At 42.2% G+C, this 21,935-nt stretch overlaps 1 protein-coding gene across 1 annotated transcript in view; it reads right to left on the bottom strand.

Moving 5' to 3' along the window:
• The window catches only part of KAT6B (lysine acetyltransferase 6B), a 200,496-nt gene that overhangs the window by 43,840 nt on the left and 134,721 nt on the right, over positions 1-21,935 (bottom strand). Inside the window, exons 9-12 of the mRNA XM_077821053.1 lie at positions 21,119-21,234; positions 18,799-18,940; positions 13,988-14,149; positions 9,310-9,403 (exon numbers count right to left, since the gene is read on the bottom strand). Coding sequence (XP_077677179.1) covers positions 9,310-9,403; positions 13,988-14,149; positions 18,799-18,940; positions 21,119-21,234 — 514 coding nt within the window. The remainder of the gene's footprint in view (positions 1-9,309; positions 9,404-13,987; positions 14,150-18,798; positions 18,941-21,118; positions 21,235-21,935) is intronic.

Raw genomic sequence — 21,935 nt, 5'->3', positions numbered from 1 at the left:
CTCCTAGAACTCCATGCTGAAGTTCAAGGAGCTTGTGCCACCTGAGTCCAGGGAGGAGTTTGGGGCCCTTATTGACGAGGGCAAGATGTTGGCATGGACTCTTTTCAGGCCTTACTGGATGCTGCAGACTTAGCCGTGTGTACCTTGTCCTCTGGGATTGCCATGAGGCGCACCTCTTGGTTGCAAGCCTCTGGCCTGCCTCCTGAGGTTCAGCAGACACTGCAGGACCTGCCCTTTGACAAGGAGGGCCTGTTCGCGGAGCAGACTGACTCTAGGCTGCATAGCCTTAAGGACTCAAGGGTGACCATGAAGTCCCTGGGTATGCATGCCCTGGCAACCCAGCGGAAACACTTCAAGCCCCAGCAGCCACAGCAGCGCTCCTACCCTCCTTGGCCGAGGCATGACTTTTACAGGCGGCGGGGACGGAATGGCAGAAGGAAGCCCTCCAACCCCCCGTATGGGCAAGGCTGGGGCCTAACCAAACCATTGTCAGCTTCCAAGCAGGCCTTTTGAAGGGACTCCCGAGGACGGTGTACCAGACTTACCCCCAGATCCTTCCCTGCCCTTTTTTGAATTATCACACTTCCACCGTGCGTGGTCCCAAATAACCTCAGACAGCTGGGTCCTTTGCACGGTGGAAGGGGGATACTCTCTCCAATTCTGCTCCTATCCGCCTTCCCACTCCCCTTCCCCATCCCTCTTCAGGGACCCCTCTCTCACGAGCAACTTCTTATTCAGGAGGTTCGGGCGCTCCTCGCCATGGGGGTGGTAGAAGAGGTTCCATGGGACCTAAGGGGAAAGGGGTTCTACTCCTGATATTTCCTAATCCCCAAGGCCAAAGGGGGCCTCCGGCCCATCTGAACCTGCGTGGGCTCAACTGGAGACTGGTACGCCACCCTTGACATGAAGGACGTCTACTTCCACATAACAATTCATCCGGCGCACAGGCACTTCCTGTGCTTTGTGGTCAATCGTGAACATTACCAGTTTACAGCCCTTCCATTTGGTCTTTCAACAGCTCCCCGAGTGTTCACCAGGTGTATGTCAGTCATGGTTGCCTTCCTCCGTCGATGGCAGGTGCAAGTGTATCCCTACCTTGACAACTGGTTACTTCGGGGCCGCACCAGAGAGCAGGTGCAGTCCCAACTCCGCCTGGTCAGGTGTACATTCGAATGACTGGGTCTCAACGTGAAGAAATCGACCTTAGAATTCACCCAGAGGATAGAATTCATCGGGCTGGTGCTGGACTCCGTTCAGGCGCGGGCCCTCCTAACTGACTCCTGCTTTCTTGCTATCGCAGGCATCATTCAAGACCTTCAGCAATTCCTGACCTCAATAGCATGAGAGTGCATGAGTCTCCTCAGGCACATGGCTTCATGCACATATGTGACCCAGCAAGCCAGGCTCCGGCTCAAGCCATTGCAAGCATGGCTCACCTCCGTCTACCACCTGAGGCGCAACAGCTTGAATTCAGTGGCCACTGTACCGGGGCAGGTCCTCGCCTCCCTCCGCTGGTGGCTCGACCCCCGAGTGGTGTACGTGGCCTTGAAACAGCGAATCATGCCTTGGTCGAAAGGTTGGGGGATAGAAGTGGTATTGGGGGGGAGAAAGATGACTTCAACGTTGTTATGTACAAACCGGAGTGCTGCCGGGTGGCCAGGAGCATTGTCTATGATCAGCAACACTTTAAAGTCAAGTCCTTTCTCTTCAAGTTACCGCTTGACCTCCGGAATGAAACACTTGTGGAACCAATCCAGAAATAATGCTGACGTCACCCAAGCCTTTTTATTGTATTGCCAGAACACAGGCAGGAGATTTTTGTTCTTGCCTTTTAGGGCACAGGGATTTGCAGCCCTGTAGAGCAAGCCCTGCTTTATTAAATGCCCAGCTGCATTGCCACAAAACAATACAGTCCCACGGTCTTTAGCTGCTTTGAAGTCAGGGGTTTGTCTTTCTGATTTTGAAGTGTAAGTGTGGTTGGGCATTTTTTTCCAGAAGAGCCCAGTCTCGTCAGCATTAAAAACTTGTTCCGGAAGATAGCCCTTTTCTTCTATGATTTTCTTTAATTGTTTGGGGTAGGCTTTTGCTGCTTCTTCATTGGCAGATGCAGCTTCACCAGTAGTCTGCACGTCTTTGAGGTTGAAGCGGTTCCTAAAACTGTTAAACCAACCTTGGCTGATTTTGAATTCCTTCTCTTCAGAAGTCTGTCCCTCTTCGGTGGGAGGTTTGAACAGCGCATAGAAGCGAAGAGCCTCTTCTTGCAACGTGTTGCCATCGATAGACACACGTTTACGGTTCATGTCTTCCAGTCATAAGTTTAATGCCTTTTCAGTCTTCACTAGTCTTCACCTGGCTCGTCACCTTAGCAGTTACTGGAGCACTTGATGCCACGGCTTGACGAATTTCTCTCTCTCGAATCCTGATGGCACGGATGCTAGATTCTTTGCGGCAATATTTATGCGCCACGTTGGAAACTGACATACCGTCTCTCAATAAGTCCAACAAGGCCAGTTTTTCCTCCAGCATTGGAACAGATCGCTGTTTCTTCGGATGAGCACCAGATGAAGTAGTTGGCTTGTGTTCAGGGGCCATGTTGTATGAAAAATACGTACAGTATCTTTAAACACTAGAATAACACTCAGCGCGGCGAGATGCTCACACTATGAGAGGCACGCAGGAACTGAGACTGACTGAGGGAACAGCAGATCCATGTCTCCCATCTCACACTCACTCCAGGGCATACACTCATTGAGTGGAATGGTGGGTGGAATCGCCCACACTATTTACAGGTATCTTGTTATTTTTCTTTTTTTTTTGCTGAGCGCATATAGTTGAATTCGCGTAAGTTAAATGCGCGTATGATGCGACTCACCTGTACTCTGCTGTGCCCAACTAGCCTGGCTCTATCACAATATATATAAAGAAAGGAAGAAGGAAGCTCCTGCCCCAGGCATATTCAGGATTTTCTCTTTCTTTCAGGAACTGCTTAAAGCTACCAAAGTAACCTGCCTTCACTTACTATCACACCAAACACACCTCTTCCAATTCTCTAAAACACACGATGTGATCTAAAGAGACAAATCACCCTACCCCAATAGAATAGGACACCATCACAATCCAGGGACAAAAAACACCTACACTGAACAAAAAATCTGTATTTATTGGCTCAAATTTTGGAACACTGGTATTTAAAGTTAGGCACCTAAATAAAAGTAGCCCGGTTTTATATGGACTGAGCACCAACAGTTTTCAAATAAATCAGGGGGAGTTAACATGATTACCGCCTCCGAAAAATTAGTTTTCTAAATTTGGATTGGGATGCCTAACTTTAACTAACCTATTCTGAAAATTTTGGTCATTGGTTTTCCCAAGACAAAATAGCATCTGACAATGAGTAACGATACTGTATTTGTAAACTGATATTTTTCTAATGGCACAAGTTGGAATAATGAGTAATGTTCTTAAGAGTTATTCCAAATACAAGTGAAAAACACTGTGTGGAAACTAACACACGTAATATAATGTAATATAAGAATATTTATTAAAGTATACTGGGCGCAATTAAAAAAGAACAGTCACTTGAATCTTCTTCATAGCTAATAACTTTGTACAAAACTCTTACTTTTAGAATATAAGACAAGTTAATTTTAGAGTAAGTGAATTAAAGAAAGTCAAACCAAATCTGGGTTTAAATATGAGCAGTTCTTCAATCTCAACTAATAGCTTGGAACTGGATATTGCATTTCCTGGGCCCCACCAAAATCGCTGGAGTCAAGAAACAGACTCTTGTTCTATAAACTGTGACAAAGTTCCTCCTCTACCTTGGTGGGTCTTGCGCTAATTGGTGGATTTGCTCGCCTCGGAGATTCATGGCAGCCCTCAGTTTGGCTGTTTTCGTGAACCCACAATCTAGGTCAACTCCTCCTGTGTCTGATCAGGAGTTGGGAGGTTTGGGGGGAACCCGGGCACGCCCTCTACTCCGGGTTCCAGCCCAGGGCCCTGTGGAATGCAGCTGTCTAGAGTGCCTCCTGGAAAAGCTGTGTGACAGCTACAACACCCTGGGCTACTTCGCCATGGCCTCCTCCCAACACCTTCTTTATCCTCACCATAGGACCTTCCTCCTGGTCTCTGATAATGCTTGTACTCCTCAGTTCTCCAGCAGTCTGCGTTCTCACTCTCAGCTCCTAGTGCCTCTTGCTCCCAGCTCCTCACACGTGCACCACAAACTGAAGTGAGTGCATTTTTAAACCCAGGTGCCCTGATTAGCCTGCCTTCATTGATTCTAGCAGCTTCTTGATTGGCTGCAGGTGTTCTAATCAGCCTGTCTGCCTTAATTGTTTCCAGAAAGTTCCTGATTGTTCTGGAACCTTCCGTTTTACCTTACCCAGGGAAAAGGGACCTACTTAATCTGGGGCTAATATATCTGCATTATATCACTCTCCTGTAGCCACTGGCCCGACCCTGTCACAAAACATACATCTTACCAGGCTTTCAAAAACCAGAATGGACAAGGTGCATAATGTCATTTTATAGAACACTTCCATTGAACTTAATTGTCACATACAGTAACACATGTGAAAAGAGATGTTGGCTGAAGGCATAATCAATTTTCATCCCTGCCATTTAAATGTCTTAATACACAAACTTCTTCCTCCTTCATAATTTGGTCTGCTCTTCCTCAAAACATACTTTTTCACTCAAGAGAATTCACAATACTGTATTCATTTTGTCTGTGGGAACCAAGAAGTTTGAACATAGTACACCTCTACCCTGATATAATGTGGTCTGCGGGAGCCAAAAAATCTTACCGCATTATATGTGAAATTGCATTATATCGAACTTGCTTTGGCCCCCCTGCTCCTTGTCCCCTGACCGCCCCCTCCAGAGACCCCCTGTCCCTAATCACCCCCAGGATCCCACCCAACCCCCCTGCTCCCTGTCCCTTGACTGCCCCGACCCCTATCCACACCTCTGCCCCCCGACAGGCACTCACCAGCAGCGGCGGGAAGCGGAGAAACGTGGCCCCAGCCTGCTCCACTCCACCGGCTCCCAGCCACGGTGCTCCGCTTCCCGCCGCTGGTGAGTGCGGGGAGGTTGGGGAAAAGACCCCTTCCCCCAAGCCCCCTCCCCTGAGCGACATGGCTAGGGCCAGGGCGAGGAAAGCAGAGCAGGCTGCTCCCGGCCCCCCGCTAATCCTCTGGGCCACTCTGGGCCTGCAGGGCCCCCAAAAGTGCCCCCCCACAGCTCCTGCCTCCCAGACCCTGGGGGGCAGGGGAGGGGCTGCTTTACCGCGTTATATGTGAACCTGTGTTATATTGGGTCGCGTTATATCAGGGTAGAGGTGTATTATACTAATAGTTATAATCAGGTTTAGAAACAATAGTCATTTCAGCTCCTCTCCCTCACTCCAAAAGCAGTTCATTCCAGGTAATCTAACAGAAAAATGCAACATGGAATAGTGGTACAAATAGGTTACTTACACATAGACAGCTGTACGTTAACAGATGTTGAGAAGAAAGGGACAGACAGAAAAAAGATAAATTGGATCCTTTCTATGATTTTTTGTTATTTATTTTTGTAGTAAAAACCTAAGAGATTTTCCCTTGGGCTTCACATGCCAAAAATCAACCTGATCTTTCTCTAAAGACAAACTTATTCCATGAAATCTAATGTCTATACCACCCAGCAGTTTGGACAAAAGAAGTGTGACTAGCAGTGTGCACCAAAGCAATATGCTCTAACTCCCCTGGGTGGGACCTGTGGGTGCAAATCAAAAGGTTCCTACTTCATGCTAATAAAGTCCTCTTCAAACAGGACTACATTACTGGGAACTAGGAACCTTTTACTTCGCACCTCTAGCATCTACATGGGGGAGTTACAGCACATCACCTTGGAGCGCCCTGCTATTCACACCCCCGTAGCCGGAGTGCGGGGCAGTGTAGACACAGCCTAAGTAAAAAGGTCTCCCAGACATCAGATGCTACACAATTCAAACTATACATGATTATCATGTATTTAAAAAAAACTACTAGGATGCAATCAACCAAATTATAGCAAAGTGCTACTAAAATGAAAGTAGTCCAGTGACTGACTTTCTCCTTAGAAAGTTTAACAAAAAAAAGGGTCACCTCAACAGAAGCCTGGGCAAATATAAACAGACAGAAAGTTATATGTGCAATGTTAATTTTTATAAAATGATAATCATGAGCCATGAAAAAGAGGCATTTCTGCTGTTTGTAAGCAATAATCTGCTCATTGTTTTGAGATAAGTATCTGATATATCTCTAAACTACAAAGCGGTGCAGCTGTTTCTCAACAGCATGATTCAGTGAGCTCGATTTTGATTATTTTAGGCTAAAAACTCTGCTGGTTGTCTTTATGAAGTCAACAGATATTATCAATTATCACTTCACAGAATCTGAGATACAACAATTACTTCCTGTTTCAAGGAGAGGGAAATGCTACGATGTGAGAATGTGGTAAATTAAGACATTTTAGTATTAATCACTATGTCAAACTTATAACCACTTTGCAAAAAGCACATTAGAATGAAACATTCTGCAGACCAATGTTTCAGGTAAGTGCTTCTTTTAGTATTCTATACTTTGACTGGTTTCAGAGTAGCAGCTGTGTTAGTCTGTATCCGCAAAAAGAACAGGAGTACTTGTGGCACCTTAGAGACTAACAAATTTATTTGAGCATAAACTTTGACTGTCATTTTGTGTTGATATGCCAGGAAGGTGAGGGTTAATTTTACCCTACTCAGCAGAATGTTAATTGGGCCACTCCACTCTGGCTAGTTGTGAAACAATATGTTTCTCCTCTGAGTATATGATAATTAAAACCCTTATTCCTAGAATATGTGGCACGTAAGCAGAACTGAAAATGGAGGGAGATGACAATTGTGGGAAGGCATTAGAGGGCTACCAGCACTAGAGCGATTTAGCCTGCAATCTCACTGGAGAGCGGGTGACAGTTACCAACCTGAGTGAAAGCGGAACCTGAATTCTAACTCAGATGCCCAGCTGTGCTTGTTCACCTGGGTAGAAGCTACCACCTAACTCAGGTGAGAGGGTTGTGTGTGTGGACGGGCGAAGATGAGGGATAAGGGCAAGACCAGGGTCAGAGCCTGGGCTATTTCCGTAGTAAAGTCATACCTAAATCATCTCTGAGAATGAGAAAAATTCCAGGGCTCTGATGTACTGCAGGCTCTTTACAAAAAGAGAATTTGAACACAAACTTAAGCAGGGCTACCTCCAAAGCCCCACTGGTACCTTCAGATTAACAAATGCAGGAAAGTAAAAGGGATGGGGGAGGAGGCGGGTGGAAGACAGATCCAGTAAGAAGCATAGTGCATTGAGTTCTTGTGTCTGTCACTCCCTCCTGGACTGAATTAAATGAGAAAATACTCCCTTGTGCTGTGATCCAGCTGGATCTCACCAAGCTAAGCACGGCCGGGCCATGTCAAAGCTCACCTAACAGAGTGCCAAGGAACATCTAAGTTTTAAAGTGGTGTTGGCAATTCAGTAGGGGTCACTCTGCCCTTTGTATCAGTACTAAATCAAAAATCTAGGTGTTATTCGAGGGTGTGGGTGTTTTACTGAATGTGCTGTCTTTCAGATAAGGCACAAAACTGAGGTTCTGACCACTTGTGTTCATTAAGAGTTCAGCATCCCTTTTCATCAGAGTAGAGGTGTTAATCCTCATGCCTGAGCCAAATTCAAACTCAAGTAACTATCCTCCTAAATTCCCCCTGCTGTTCTAACAGTATATGGTATTCTTCACTTCCTGCCCTAAAATGTTGTGTAATCTAACCACACAGTTAGACAGCTGTTGTGTTTCACTCCACTGGTGGCTGCCTTTCAATGGTGGATGAAGTGATCCATATCTATCTCACTGGGGTGTTGTGAAGCTTAATTGTTTGTAAAGCTATTGGATGAAAGGCACTATAGACACAGTATTTTTATTAATCCTAATGTTCTTTAAAGGCAGTGTGGTCATGCTGCGTAGAATGTTGCAAGACCGAGAGTATCAAAACTCTATAGTCATAAGCTATTGTCTTAGTCCTGCTGTTATACCATAAGTGTGTTTTATTTGCATGTTAATCCACTTGCATGCCCCTTTGAGGCAGGAACCATATTACTAGAACCCTGTACATTTTTTTATTTATAAATTCTTCGTTTTATTTTTTGGGAAGTTTGTTTTCTCATGGGAAGCCCATTGTAAGACAGGGTTGGGTCCTGCCCTTGGGGTGGGAGGCTCTGGGGGAAGGAGGAGGGTGCTGTAGAATGAGTCAGCCCTGCACTCACACTGCAGCGGCAGCTCTTCTCCTTCAGGGCTGGGCCCAGCTCCCCGCTCTGGGCATTGCGGCACACGGGGTTGCACTGCCACTCAGGTTTGGCCCAACCTACCTCTCCAAATTTGAGTATTTGCTAAAACCAAGGGGCTCTACCTATTATCTTAGCTGCCTATGGAGCCGTGTACTCTTACAATGCTTTAAAATCATAGTGAAATCTCAATTTCCCATTTCCCCACATATGCTAACCTGACTTCTCTATCCTCTCTCTAAATGACATTACAAAGTCAGGTTCAAAAGCACAGAAGGCATTTAACTGAAACATTTACCTACAGAATTTTGTTTTGAATTTTATTGTAATTTCAAATTGAGGGTTTTTTGGTGATACATGGGTACGTTTAAACAAATTATCCTTAGGCTTTTCAAACAGGACAGATGTACAGATTTGCATAATAAAGCAGCAAGCAAGGATACAACCATGAATGCCAGTTTATATATTTGCTACGAAGAGCAGAGTTTTCACTAGAGAAGCTAGGTAATGAAATTCCTCTTTCCCTCTCCCCCCTTTTTTTTTAAAAAGAAAAATTGAATTATTATGTTCTTTTCATAAGAATTGTTCTGTTAAAAATATGTTACAAGTTAAAAAAAATGTAGAAAGTGGAGAATGCCTTGGACTAACACCTTCTTTAGCTTTAATCACAAATAATTGCCTCTTTTTGTACTAATGAGCAGTGCAAAATGGAATGTAATTTAGACATCCATTCAGTGTAATAGCTTTGTGAGCTAATATTACTGCAGAGAGATCTATTCTCAATTTCCTGGAGTACAATAACAGAGCAGCAGTAAGTTTTTCACTTCAGGGAGCTTTTCTGCCCTATATAAATATAAATAGAAATCCCATTATCTATTGATAAAAACAACAAAGCAGGTTAAATAAAGTTTTATATGTTACTGTTTCCCATAACAACCATCAGCTCTGTGGCTCATGAATGTAAATAAAGCACTTCACTTACTGAAATCAATGAGAAACCTTCCAAATCCTTGCCTTTGATATTGGGGCATGATCATTATGCAGGAGACATTGTACTTCTGCTGGCAAAGCTTTTCCTGAGGGAAGGAGAAACAGATCAAGTATGTCAAAGCACTGCTGAAGTGGGCAATTCCCTGCACCTGCCACTGTCCTTGTAAAATATTCCAGAAAGGTGAAAAGACGTATCTGGTCAATACCAAAGCAGAATAAGTCTAAGGTATTCATTAATTATAAGGGGGAAAGTATCAATCAAATACACCCTCTAAATAATTTCTTTTTTCTATTTAACTAGTCAGCACTATAGAAATTAAACAAAATCCCAAGGACTTGCATAAACAATATAATGACGGTTAAGTGCAAAATGGGGGGGAAAAGTCTTTTCATGTGATACTGATTATTCTGTCAGATATATACAAGGGGAAATAATATACACACACTCACCAAAGAGAGCAAGTTAGGTATGCAGCAATTGCCATGTTAAATAACTTACTGCCTTTCACCTACATTTCATCTTCTACCTTTTAGCAAATACTTTTAATGCTAGTACGATAGTGTAACTCAAGTGATACAGTTTTTTCACAGCCAAATGCATTCTCCTCTGATTACAAAGTGAAAGAAAAATGCTTGGGCCATCAGATCTCAGCATTTCAGGCAAGACAAAAATCACATGACTAAAAACATAATAGAAGCAAAGATTACACTGACTGCCCAAGACAAAGGGGAAAGCAGGCACAGAAACTAAACTAGGAAGCAGCCCTTGTAATATAGTCTGAAGGATTTTTGTTTTTTAAAATTTGGATGCAATGTAGGGGCAGTAATGTTTTTGCAGGAGTATCCAAAAATGCCAAAATCCACAAAAGAACAGTCCTGAGACAGGCCTCTTCCTGTATTTAGGAGTACTGCAATTAAAAATAAGTAACTTTTAAAAATAAAGCTAACAGCATCAAAGACCTAAATCAGACCACTGAAATCCAGGGTGACATATTCAACAGAAAGCTGCAGCAAGCATAGACTTGATAGGAAGCTACTCAGGGTAACACATGTAAGGAGATGCCAGAATAGTATGGGAATTGTCACTGTCACAAGTAGCAATAGGCCAGTTTCAAATCATACTCCTTCACTTACGAAATTTGATTGCCTCTTTGCCACATTTCATAAAAGTATCCCAGCTCCTGTGCAGATTTATACTGACAGTACTGCTTAGTCTCTAGTGTGGTCCAAAACCCCTTGAACTGACTGCCATAATATGTACTTTGAAATATTACTGTGCCCATTGCAAAGGATTCAGGGGAATTTTTGTCCACAAAAGAATACTAGGAACAGAAGACTGAAAAGAAAGGGCCCCAGTTCAGGAGAGCACTCCAGCATGTGCTAAGTCCTATTGAAGTCAGTGGGATTCAAGTACATGTTTCAGTGCTTTCCTGAACTGGTGCCAGGGACATGACAAAGATAAGAGACTGGGTGAGCTGTTGATAAGAAGAGGGCCAAAACAATTTTTTGGGGGTGGGGGGAGGGAGAGGAACAAATTCCAGTCTTCATTTTGAATGTTTTTGCATCTCCAGCAGGTCCTTATACCTAATAAAGTTTAGAATGATGCCTCAGACAATGAATGTACTAGAAGGTATGTGCCAATCTGAGAAGTGGCAGTACTATTTTATCTGTAATCCACATACTTAGAATCATCTAAACTATGATCGATGAATAGGCCTACAAGGAAACAGATCAAAGACATATGAAATTCTAGGGTCTGAGGCAGTGCAAATTATGTCTGTCAATCTCACGGTTACTTAGGGAACGTCTACACTAAAAATGCTAGACTGGGATTCTTCCATTGCTGTCGTAAATCCATTCCCCTTGAGACGTGCTAACTAAATTAAAGACTTCTGTCAAGCTAGTGGTGTCTACAGTGGGGCTTAGGTCGGCTTAACTGCATTGCACAGGACATGAAATTTTTCAATTTTGCCCTGAGCAATGTAGCTAGGTCGACCTATGTTTTAGGTGCACACCATGCCTTAGATTCTCTTCAAGCCTTATTTTTGAAGACAAACGTATCAGTCCAAAAACACCTCGGTAGACTATGCTGCTACTCCAACTTTATCACTTTCAACAGATCTCTTTTAAAAAAAAATTCTTTCAGATCATTTTTTGTTATTAAGAGAAAGCTAAAGGAAAATGAGAAAAATCACCCAATTTCCAAAGATAAAAATGAATGTATGACATGTTAGTTTGGAAGCCACTGATACACTAAACCTCTTATTTGAAAGTTGACAGAAACAAATATTGGCTCTCCTATTCCAGGAAATTCTACTTTTACCTTGCAAATAATTTTACTATAGCCTCTGTCAAGGCAATAAAGAGAAATTCCCTCTTAGCAATAATTGGGATTGTTGTTTTAAAATTCAAAGGATCACCACGAGCCAAAGGCATTGACTATGAAAATTAGTAACTTAGGGCTTGATTTTCAAAAGTTTAATGTGCAATTAAAAACTGCAAAAAAAAATTCAGGTATTTATGCACACAAGTGACCAAAGATTAACAGAAATGGTCATTTGTTACATGTGTAAATAGTAAGTTTTACCAAAATACATCTGTAAATACAATACAAATAACCCATTTTGTACAAATAAAACTGCTGAAAGTCAGGCATAGTATATCTATGCAGAATCTGTAACTAAGTGAATTATATAGAAAAAGATTTCATGTCAAATTGAATAATTATAAATCACCAGATAAACAGTAAAAACAGATTTAACTGAATACTAAGGCTGTCAAGCGATTAAAAAAATGAATCGCAATTAATTGCACTGTTAAATAATAAAAGAATACCATTTATTTAAATAGTTTTGGATATTTTCTACATTTTCAGATATACTGATTTCAATTACAACACAATACAAAGTGTACAGTGCTCACTTTATATTTATTTTTGATTACAAATATTTGCACTGTAAAAAACAAAGAAATAGTATTTTTCAATTCACCTAATAGAGTTACTGTAGTGCAATCTCTTTATCATGAAAGTTGAATGTACAAATGTAGAATTATGTACAAAAAAACTGCATTCAAAAACAAAACAATGTAAAACTTTAGAGCCTAGAAGTCCACTCAGCCCTACTTCTTGTTCAGCTAATTGCTCAGACAAACAAGTTTCTTTACATTTGCAGGAGATAATGCTGCCCGCTTCTTGTTTACAATATCACCTGAAAGTGAGAACAGGCGTTCGCATGGCACTGTTATAGCCAGTGTTGCAAGGTATTTATGTGCCAGATGCACTAAAAATTCTATGTCCCTTCATACTTCAACCACCATTCCAGAGGAGATATATCCATGCTGATAACGGGTTGGGCTTGATAACCATCCAAAGCAGTACGGACCAACACATATTCATTTTCATCATCTGAGTCAAATGCCACCAGCAGAAAGGTTGATTTTCTTTTTTGGTGGTTCAGGTTCTGCAGTTTCCACATCGGAGTGTTGCTCTTTTAAGGCTTCTGAAAGCATGCTCTATACCTTGTCCGTCTCAGATTTTGGAAGGCACTTCAGATTCTTAAACCTTGGGTTGAGTGATGTAACTAGCTTTAGAAATTTCACGTTGGTACCTTCTTTGTGTTTTGTCAAATCTGCAGTGAAAGTGTTCTTAAATGAACAACATGTGCTGGGTCATGATCTGAGACTGCTATAACATGAAATGCAGGTAAAACAGAGCAGGAGACATACAATTCTCCCCCAAGAAGTTCAGTCACAAATTTAATGAATGCTTTTTTTTTTTTTTAAATGAGCATCATCAGCATAGAAGTATGTCCTCTGGAATGGTGGCTGAAGCACGAAGAGGCATACAAATGTTTAACATAACTGGCACGTAAATACCTTGCAATCCCAGCTACAAAACTGCCATGCGAACGCCTGTTCTCACTTTCAGGTGACACTGTAAATAAGAAGCTGCCAGCATTATCTCTCATAAATGTAAACAAACTTTTTTGTCTTAGCAATTGGCTGAACAAGAAGTAGGACTGAGTGGACTTGTAAGCTCTAAAATTTTACATTATTTTGTTTTTGAGTACAGTTATGCAACAAAAAATCTACATTTCTAAGTTGCACTTACACGATAAAGAGATTGCACAACAGTACTTGCATGAAGTGAACTGAAAAATACTATTTCTATTGTTTGCCATTTTTACAGTGCAAATATTTGTAATAAAAAATAATATAAAGTGAGCACTGTCAACTTTGTATACTGCGTTGTAATTGAAATCAATATATTTAAAAATGTAGAAAACATCCAAAAATATTGAATAAATTTCAATTGGTATTCTATTGTTTAACAGTGTGATTATAACTGTGATTAATTTTTTTAATCGTGATTAATTTTTTTGAGTTAACAGCGTGAGTTAACTGCAATTAATTGACAGCTCTACTGAATACACATAGAACTTTTCTCAGTTAATGTAAGTCTTTTTGGGATGGATAAAGATATTGTTATTGGTTATCAGACAGTGAACAATTTTATGAGACTTGCAGGTGGGATTTAAAATTTTAAACAATTGTCTTCATTATCTATTGAAATTACATATGCAAAAATACTTGAATAAGAAGCATAATTTTTAACAGTGGAAAAATTATGAATTCTTAATATTAAAAAGCATATAGAGATATTGCTTTACCTTAGAGAAATATCCAACTAAGTGACAGCCTTTTTCATCATTTTTTGTAAGAACATAGAAAAGGAATGGCTCAACATCATAATACAATGTTTTGTGGTCCAGAAAAAGCTTGGCTAACAAGCAAAGATTTTGGCAATAAATTTTGCTCACATTTCCATCAACCTAAAAGAAAAAAAAAATCACACAGATACATTTTTTTCCCCACACAACCATTATTTCTTACAACACCACCATTTTAGCATAAAATGGTATCTTGTACTTACAGTATCCTTTAAGAAAACCTGAAAGGAAAAAAACGTTAATTTCAGAATAGAAATTCTCTATTAGTGCTAATTGTTTGCATTAGCAAGAATCTTCAGAAGATCTGGATTTATCAAACAATCAAGGTAAATTGATCTGATAATTGGTCCAGTTAGACTTGGTTACATCCCTTTCACTTATTGCCCTATAATCCAACAGATATGAATAGCAGATAATGCAAACATTATTAAAGCTATCTTAAGCTCTAGATCATTATTGAAGGGGCTGCCCTCCAAAAGTAGTACAGATTGAACTGCTTTATTCTGACTCCCTGAGTAGGGCCAGCAAATGGGATGTCCGTTTGGTATTATACACTGCAGTATTTTAGATATAATTAGAGAAGATAAAAATTCTACGCTGGAGTGAAGATGCTACTGAGCAAGAGAAGTAAATTTTCAAGCTAAGTACCATAATTAGTCTATGTCTGTTATAAGTATAAAGAATCAAGCTGTGATACTGATGGTTGCAGACAGGCTAGGCACAAGTGCAAATTTCTTTGATCACAATCAGTTTCTCCCTGAAATGAAGAGCAAAGTCAATGTAAGCAGCAGAGTCTTTCCCCAAGATTCTTCTTCAGGGAAATGATTACTTGCAACTAGAGTTCTTTGATGATAGGACCATCTGTATTTTATTTACACAGAGAGCCTTCTGGTCTATGCACAGCACCAGGAAGAAATTCCTGTATTATAATCCATTGCCAGAGTCAGTTTCTGGTGTAGGTTGGATAAGTCTCTGCTTTACCTGCTCTAAAGTGGGTAAGCACTAACCTCATATGGGTATGTGGGTATCTGGGGGTGGATCAGACAATATCTGTAAGTCATCTTAAGATAAAAAATATTACTTACGAGTTAAGAATTACTGATAAAATACTTATGTATAATCTCACATATAGTACCTAATAATTTCAGAAGTATTTTAAGCACACTCATGCAACTGACTCCCTTGTACGAAACTGGGGATTTTTTTGTTTTTTTTACACACGTGCAAGCAAGTGAAAAAAACAAATGATAAAGTTGGCCTTAATTAGATTTTAAAAAACTTGTAATGGTTAACTAAAGAAATTGCAGTTCCTCTAAAAATGTTGGCAATGAATATTGGAGTTTGCTTCTCAACTCTCCTAAAAGAGGAAGTGTCCAATTGTTATGTTGTTTCAATGGAAGATTTCCTTGATATTAAAAAAAAATCCTAGAAACAGCCAATCCTTTAAAACATTCTATACGCTATTTTGTGAAAGAGCATTCATGTGAAGATGGAAAGGCATTCCGTAACTTTCTGATAAGACCAGCTTGTTCAGCATTTCAGTGGGGGAAAATGGACTACAATCTCAGACACCAATGTTTGCTAGACTAGAATGGAGTAATAAATTATGACAATAAGTCTCCTCTTAGATCTGTCAAAGTTTTGCAATGGAGGGAAGGCATACATAAACATAAGATGCCCTGGGGCATTTTCTGCTCCCTGGAGAAACAGAAGGAGAATAAGAGCCCATCCCCTTCTCTGTCCTGTCACGCAGGGAATGAATGTGTTCAGTCACTGTATCTTGTTCGAAGTCTGCAGAATTTCTATCAACTCATTGAGTTTCTGCAACTATCAAAATTAGAAGTAATGGCCCTAGCCAACACTTCAAGCAAACTGGAAAAGTTAGTCTTCAAGAGTCTCAGTAATCCTTTCCAAGTGTCTCAAGTACAGAAGGAAAAAAGGGCCATCTGATGAGTCCAGATTTTCCTTCCACAAAATAGTCTCTCTTCCAGGGCTCTTTTTGAGAGACCTTAAGAATGCTTCAAAAAAAGAAAAATGAAGGACTAAATAAGTTTTGATGGCAGCTCACAGAATAACACTAACATAGTGGCAGATTCTCCTGTTGCCCTACTCCGTGTTAGCAGGTGTTAGAAGAACCCAGTAGAGAGGAACACGTTAATCATGTTCACTGGTGACTCACTGGGAAAAGTGTGGCTTTTTATACACTGGGAAAGTTTAAGGGAGGTGGGAGTAACTCTCTGGATGAGAGAACTAGGGTGTGGCTCACCCATGTCATGGGAAAACCATAGGAGCAGAAATATCTGGGAAAAAACACTTAGGCTGGGGGAAATGAGCGACTAGTAGGAGGGACACAAAGGGGGCACCAGCTAAAGGAGGGCACATGACCTCCCCACACGACTCCTCCCCGTCCCGCGCCCGTGACCCATCCCCACCCCCAGCCTGGGACCCTGCGCTCTGCTCCAGTCCCCCGGCATGTATGGAGCCACTAATGCATTCTCCCAAGCAGCCTCCAGCCATGCTGCTGGCCTGGACTGTGGGCAGCATGGCTGGAGGCTGCCTGGGAGAGTGCAGCCACTGCATGCTGCACTAGGCAGCGTGGCCAGAAGAGGAGCGGCTCTGGCCCCACCTCTTCCCTTCCAGTTCTGGCCTTGCCGCTTCATCTCCCCAGCTGCCGGCCTTGAGAGTTACTTTCCTCCCACCTCCCCACAGGTCACCATTGGCTGGGGTCGGTGCAGTTTTAATTCAGAATTTTATTTTAGTTAAGAACAAGAAATCTGTGACTGACTAGAACAAGTGTTAAGGTTTTGTTCAGTTGCATGGGGACTCCACCAGATTACACATCAATATTTCAAGACACGGAGTAGACAAGCATACCTGCAGGGGTAACAAATATATTTACACAATATGAAAGTGCTAGGTAGTGGCATCTGTGACATCCACACTACTTTGATTTTAAGCGTTTTTTAAAATTCAGAATTTCTTTTCAGTATTGCTACTCAGAAATACTTGTGCCATTCTTCTGAGAGAATTAAGATGGTCCTAAGAACCTGGAAGTCTTTTCTGCTAGTAGTACTGGTACTGGTGCTTAAGAAATATGAATAAGTAGGTTAGGGTAATTGGGTGCAGCAATGACACTTGAAGCCATGAGACAGAATACTCATTAGTTAAGCTCAAGGGTCTTTTCACAACAGAGCAATGTGGTCAAAAGTCTTTAAGAGATTAGCTCCAAAATGTCCCGAAGAATTATATTCTCTTTGGTGTAATTTCTGAACTAACTAAATTAAAGGCAGTTTACCTTGACCAGACTTGTATCAGGCTGTGGAAGTAATACCGATAGCTAACAGGTTCAGCCTGGGACCCAACACACCCCAGCAGAATGCCTCAGGAGATATTTCTCAGGCTTTCTGTAGGGTAAATACCTTCAGTTTCAAAATTTAGTGCTCCTGGAGTCCTAAATCAACCATGCAGAAAACTTAAGTAAGGAAAATGTTACCTTTGCATTTCCTATACAGCCAATAGTCTTGCTCATTGTTCTCTTCCTTCTCCAAATAATCATTGTGTCACAACTGAATGTCTATAAAAGGTCTATAAAATCATGAACCATGAATGGTGTGGAGAAAGTGAACAGTGAAGTGTTATTTACCTCTTCACATAACACAGTAACTAGCGGACACCCAAAGAAATTAATAGGCACAAGGTTTAAAACTAACATACGGAAGTATTTCTTCAAACAACACACAGTCAACCTGTGGAACTCGTTGACATGGGATGTTGTGAAGGCCAAAGGCATAACTGGGTCCAAAAAAGAATTAGATAAATTCATGGAGAATAGGTTCATCAGTGGCTAATAGCCAAGATGGTCGGGGCACAATCCCATCCTCTGGGTGTCCCTAAACCTTTGAATGTCACAAGTTGGGACTGGACGACCAGGGATGAATCATTCTAAATTGTCCTATTTGTTCATTCCCCCAAAGCATCTGGCACTGGCCACTGTCAAGAGACAGGATGCTGGGCTAGATGGACCATTGATCTGATCCAGTATGACTGTTCTTATGTAATGGGTAGAAAGGGGAAAAGAAGGGTGCCCTTATCATCTGACTAGAAGTAAAAGAACATGTAGTTGGAAGATATAGTTTCAATATACATCTAAAAGCCTGCTGCACCAGAAGGCTACAAAGCTCTTAAATTCTACATAACTTATGAGTACACAGGATATAAAAGGTGGGGAAAAGTGAAAGAGGAGACTTAATTTTTTGAGTACAATATGAATATTAGTGGGAAAATATTTACAGTAGAACTTCATAGTTACGAACACTTCGGGAATGGAGGTTGTTCGTAACTCTGAAATGTTTGTAACTTTGAACAAAAGTTCAAAGTTATGGTTGTTCTTTCAAAAGTTTGCAGCTGAACATTGACTTAATACAGCTTTGAAACTTTACTATGCAGAAGAAAAAATGTTGCTTCCCCCCTCTTTTTTTTTTTTTTTAAAGTATTTTACATTTAACACTTTACTGTATTTCTCTTTTTTTTAGGGGTGGGGGAAAGGGGTCTCTGCTGCTGCCTGATTGTGTACTTCTGGTTCCAAATGAGGTGTCTGGTTAACCGGTCAGTTCGTAACTCTGGTGTTTGTAACTCAGGTTCTACTCTAATACATTTTTATCTTTTTCTACTTTAGGCCTTCAACTGGTACATAATCAACTGATACATGTAAGTTTTTCTTTTTTAAACAATCTGGATTTTAATACACCTACCTCAAATACTGAAAGATCATTTCTTCTGTAGATTTCATTGGCTGGAGGGTGGAACCAACCACATTTCTTTGAGTGTCTTAGCAAAATGTTTTTACTTTTCATATATTTAAGACAGAATTCACACAGGTAAAGCTTTGATAGTCTGTTGAAATATAAAAATCATGAAGAGTTTGAGTGCTGTTACAGTTCTAAACTCTGTGACCAAAAAGCACATGTTCTCCCTATCCACCCATCTTAAAAATATCTAAACAGACTTGAATTAAACTGTATTTCTGTGTGTGCCAAATATGCATCACGGGGGGAAGATTAAAACATGCATGCGTTATTTGAAAGTAATGCACATTAGAGACTCATGTAAGTGGTTTTCTCCTAAATGAGATGGGAGGCTTTCTTACATAGTAGAGTTGAGTCAGCTGAGTCAGAAGTGAAGAATGCCTCATCTTGGCTGATCCATGGCTTGGACCAGGGGCGGGCAAACTTTTTGGCCTGAGGGCCACTTCAGGTTTCCGAAATTGTATGGAGGGCCAGTTAGGGGAGGCTGTCCCAGGCTGTGTCCCCGCCCCCTATCTGCCGCCCCCCCACCGTTTCTTCTCGCCCCCTATCTGCCTACTCCTGCCCCATCCAACCCCCCAGTTCCCTAACAGCCCCCCCAGGACCCCTGCCCCAGCCACCCCCACCCCCACCTTGTCCCCTGATCACCCCTGGAATCCCTGCCCTGACTGCTCCTGCACCGCCCCATCCAACCCCCCCCCTCCTGACTACTCCCGCCCTGGGACCCCTACCCCCATTCAACTCCCCCCATTCCCCGCCCTCTGACCGCCCTGACCCCATCCCCACCCCCACCCCCACCCCCTGACCACAACCCCGAACTCCCCTGCCCTCTAGCTAACCCCCCCGCTCCCTGCACCCTTACTGCGCAGCACAGAGCACCGGTGGCTGGCAGCACTACAGCCACGCCGCCCAGAGCATTGCCCAGCCGCCCAGAGCGTTGCGCCGGTGTAGTGTAGTAAATTGCTCTCCGTAACTGCTATCAGTAGCACATTCCTATGCAGAGCAGTTTAATATACTACTCTGGAAGCATGGCGCGCTGAGGCTGCGGGGGAACAGCGGGGGAGGGGCCGGGGGCAAGCCTCCCGGACCAGAAGCTCAGGGGCCGGGCAGGAGGGTCCCACGGGCTGGATGTGGCCCGCGGGCCATAGTTTGCCCACCTCTGGCCTGGACTGTCATTAGCAGCCTCACCAAATCACAGATTTAGAGAAAGAAGACCAACTAGATCACCTAGTTTCATAGAATCATAGGACTAGAAGGGGCCTCGAGAGGTCATCTAGTCCAGTCCCCTACACTCATACTGCCAGAACAAAACTATTCCCTGCAGTAATTTTTCTAGCACTAGGTTTATCCACATTTTAAAACTACAGAAACAGCAGGACACTGTTGCATAAACTAATTATATTATATCATCTTTGGAGCAGAGGCCAATTTACAGGTGCTCTAAAAGCAACTAGCATGTCCTAGGACCGTATACAGGTGGTTATAATGGTTTACTTACTTCAAGTATTTGTAGACACTTATGTCCACATCTCCATCATCATTTTGCCAACCTATAGACATATTTAGTTTTTAATCTTTCCTGGAAAATCTTCCCTGAAGACTTTTAATCATTTATGTTTTTTTTCCCTCTATATCTGCATCTTTTTGGTAATTTGGTGCCTAAAACTGCACCTATTCTAGGGAGAACTGCCTCCATCACCATAAAGAGGAATTATCGATTCTCCATTCCATAATGTAATGCCTTTTGCAAGTCAAGAATCACAATGCCCATTTTAGATGTCATATCACACTGTTGGTTCACACTAATGTACTACCCGCTATCACCTCAGCCTCCCTGTTGCTCCCTGTACCTGGCTGTTCAGTCCCCAGTGTGGTAGAACTGAGGAAAAGTTTACAAACAAGTGAAGTAGGCTGTTGCCACTGGACAGTCCTGTAGTTAATAAAATGAAATTGGTCTAAATCCAGTATATTCTGTTCACAATATACACCTCATTCTCAGTGGAAGAGGGAAATACCAGCTTGGAGTGGGGAGGGCGGGGAGGGGAGAGGCAGGATTTACAGCATGTTTGCAATAAAGGGACAACTAGGAACTCATACAAAATTAATAAGACTGCAAAAGAAGTGCTGTAGAAGTAATAGTTTTGGGTGCTGCCTCAATGTGTTGGTCAAATTTAATCTCAGCTGAAATATCGTGAAACAAAAGAACAGGATGAAGCCCCCGTCCTCATCATCACATAAAAACAAACAGTAATCTTGACCACTCTACTACCTCGCATATTCCTGCGGATAAGGTGAAGAGTACCAGGTCTGGATCTCATACTTCCCGAATTCTATCACTGAAGGGTACCGGCCATTTGTTTCACTGCTGTTTTTACATCCGATTTTCTGTCAGGTGTAACAAAAGCAAAAAGTTCCAGTTATAAGGAATTAGAGGAGGGTCAATTCACATCTTCATTTTCATTTGGTTAAGATTAGAAAACCTTCAAGTTTCTCAGACATGATTAATTGTCAGAGGTCTCTGGAAATTGCCAAACATGGGGCTAGAACCCAGGCTGCAGAAAGCCTGGCAGGACTGGAGTGCAGCAGTAAAAGCTGGCTGTAAGCTCCATTCCACTGGAAGGCCTGGCACTGGGTGATGCTGCCCACAAAACAGGCAGGGCTGGCAGAGTTTGGGCCCAGCTAAACAGGTTTCCTGATTCAGTAAATCTCACAGGCAGTTGGCAGACCTTGTCTGGAGTCCTGGTTCAAATTCTAAGGGGTCCTTTCCAGAACTAAATGAAGAAGGATGGTGACATTGGGAGCACCTGCTCTACCCCAGAAGTGGACTTACCCCTCCTGCAAGCAGACGCTGTGGGTACCGAGGGTTCAATTTGCAACCTCCAGTGCCCATAGGGTGTTAAAATAAGTTAACTTTAGCTGAGATGACAGAAGTCCACTTGGTAGGACAATGACCTCCAGGGTCCACAGAGGAGGTTAAATGGGGACTGGGGGGGGTAGAGGGGGGCAAGGTTACTTACTTTAGGCAAATCCAGCTCAAACATTTCAATGACCATAATAATCTTATAGACTATTAAAATAGCTGGGCA

Source organism: Eretmochelys imbricata, chromosome 7, assembly GCF_965152235.1.
Source record: "Eretmochelys imbricata isolate rEreImb1 chromosome 7, rEreImb1.hap1, whole genome shotgun sequence".
NCBI classification, from domain to species: domain Eukaryota; kingdom Metazoa; phylum Chordata; order Testudines; family Cheloniidae; genus Eretmochelys; species Eretmochelys imbricata.
Note: the sequence above shows the minus strand (reverse complement) of the source record. Positions and strands in the feature narration are given on the sequence as shown.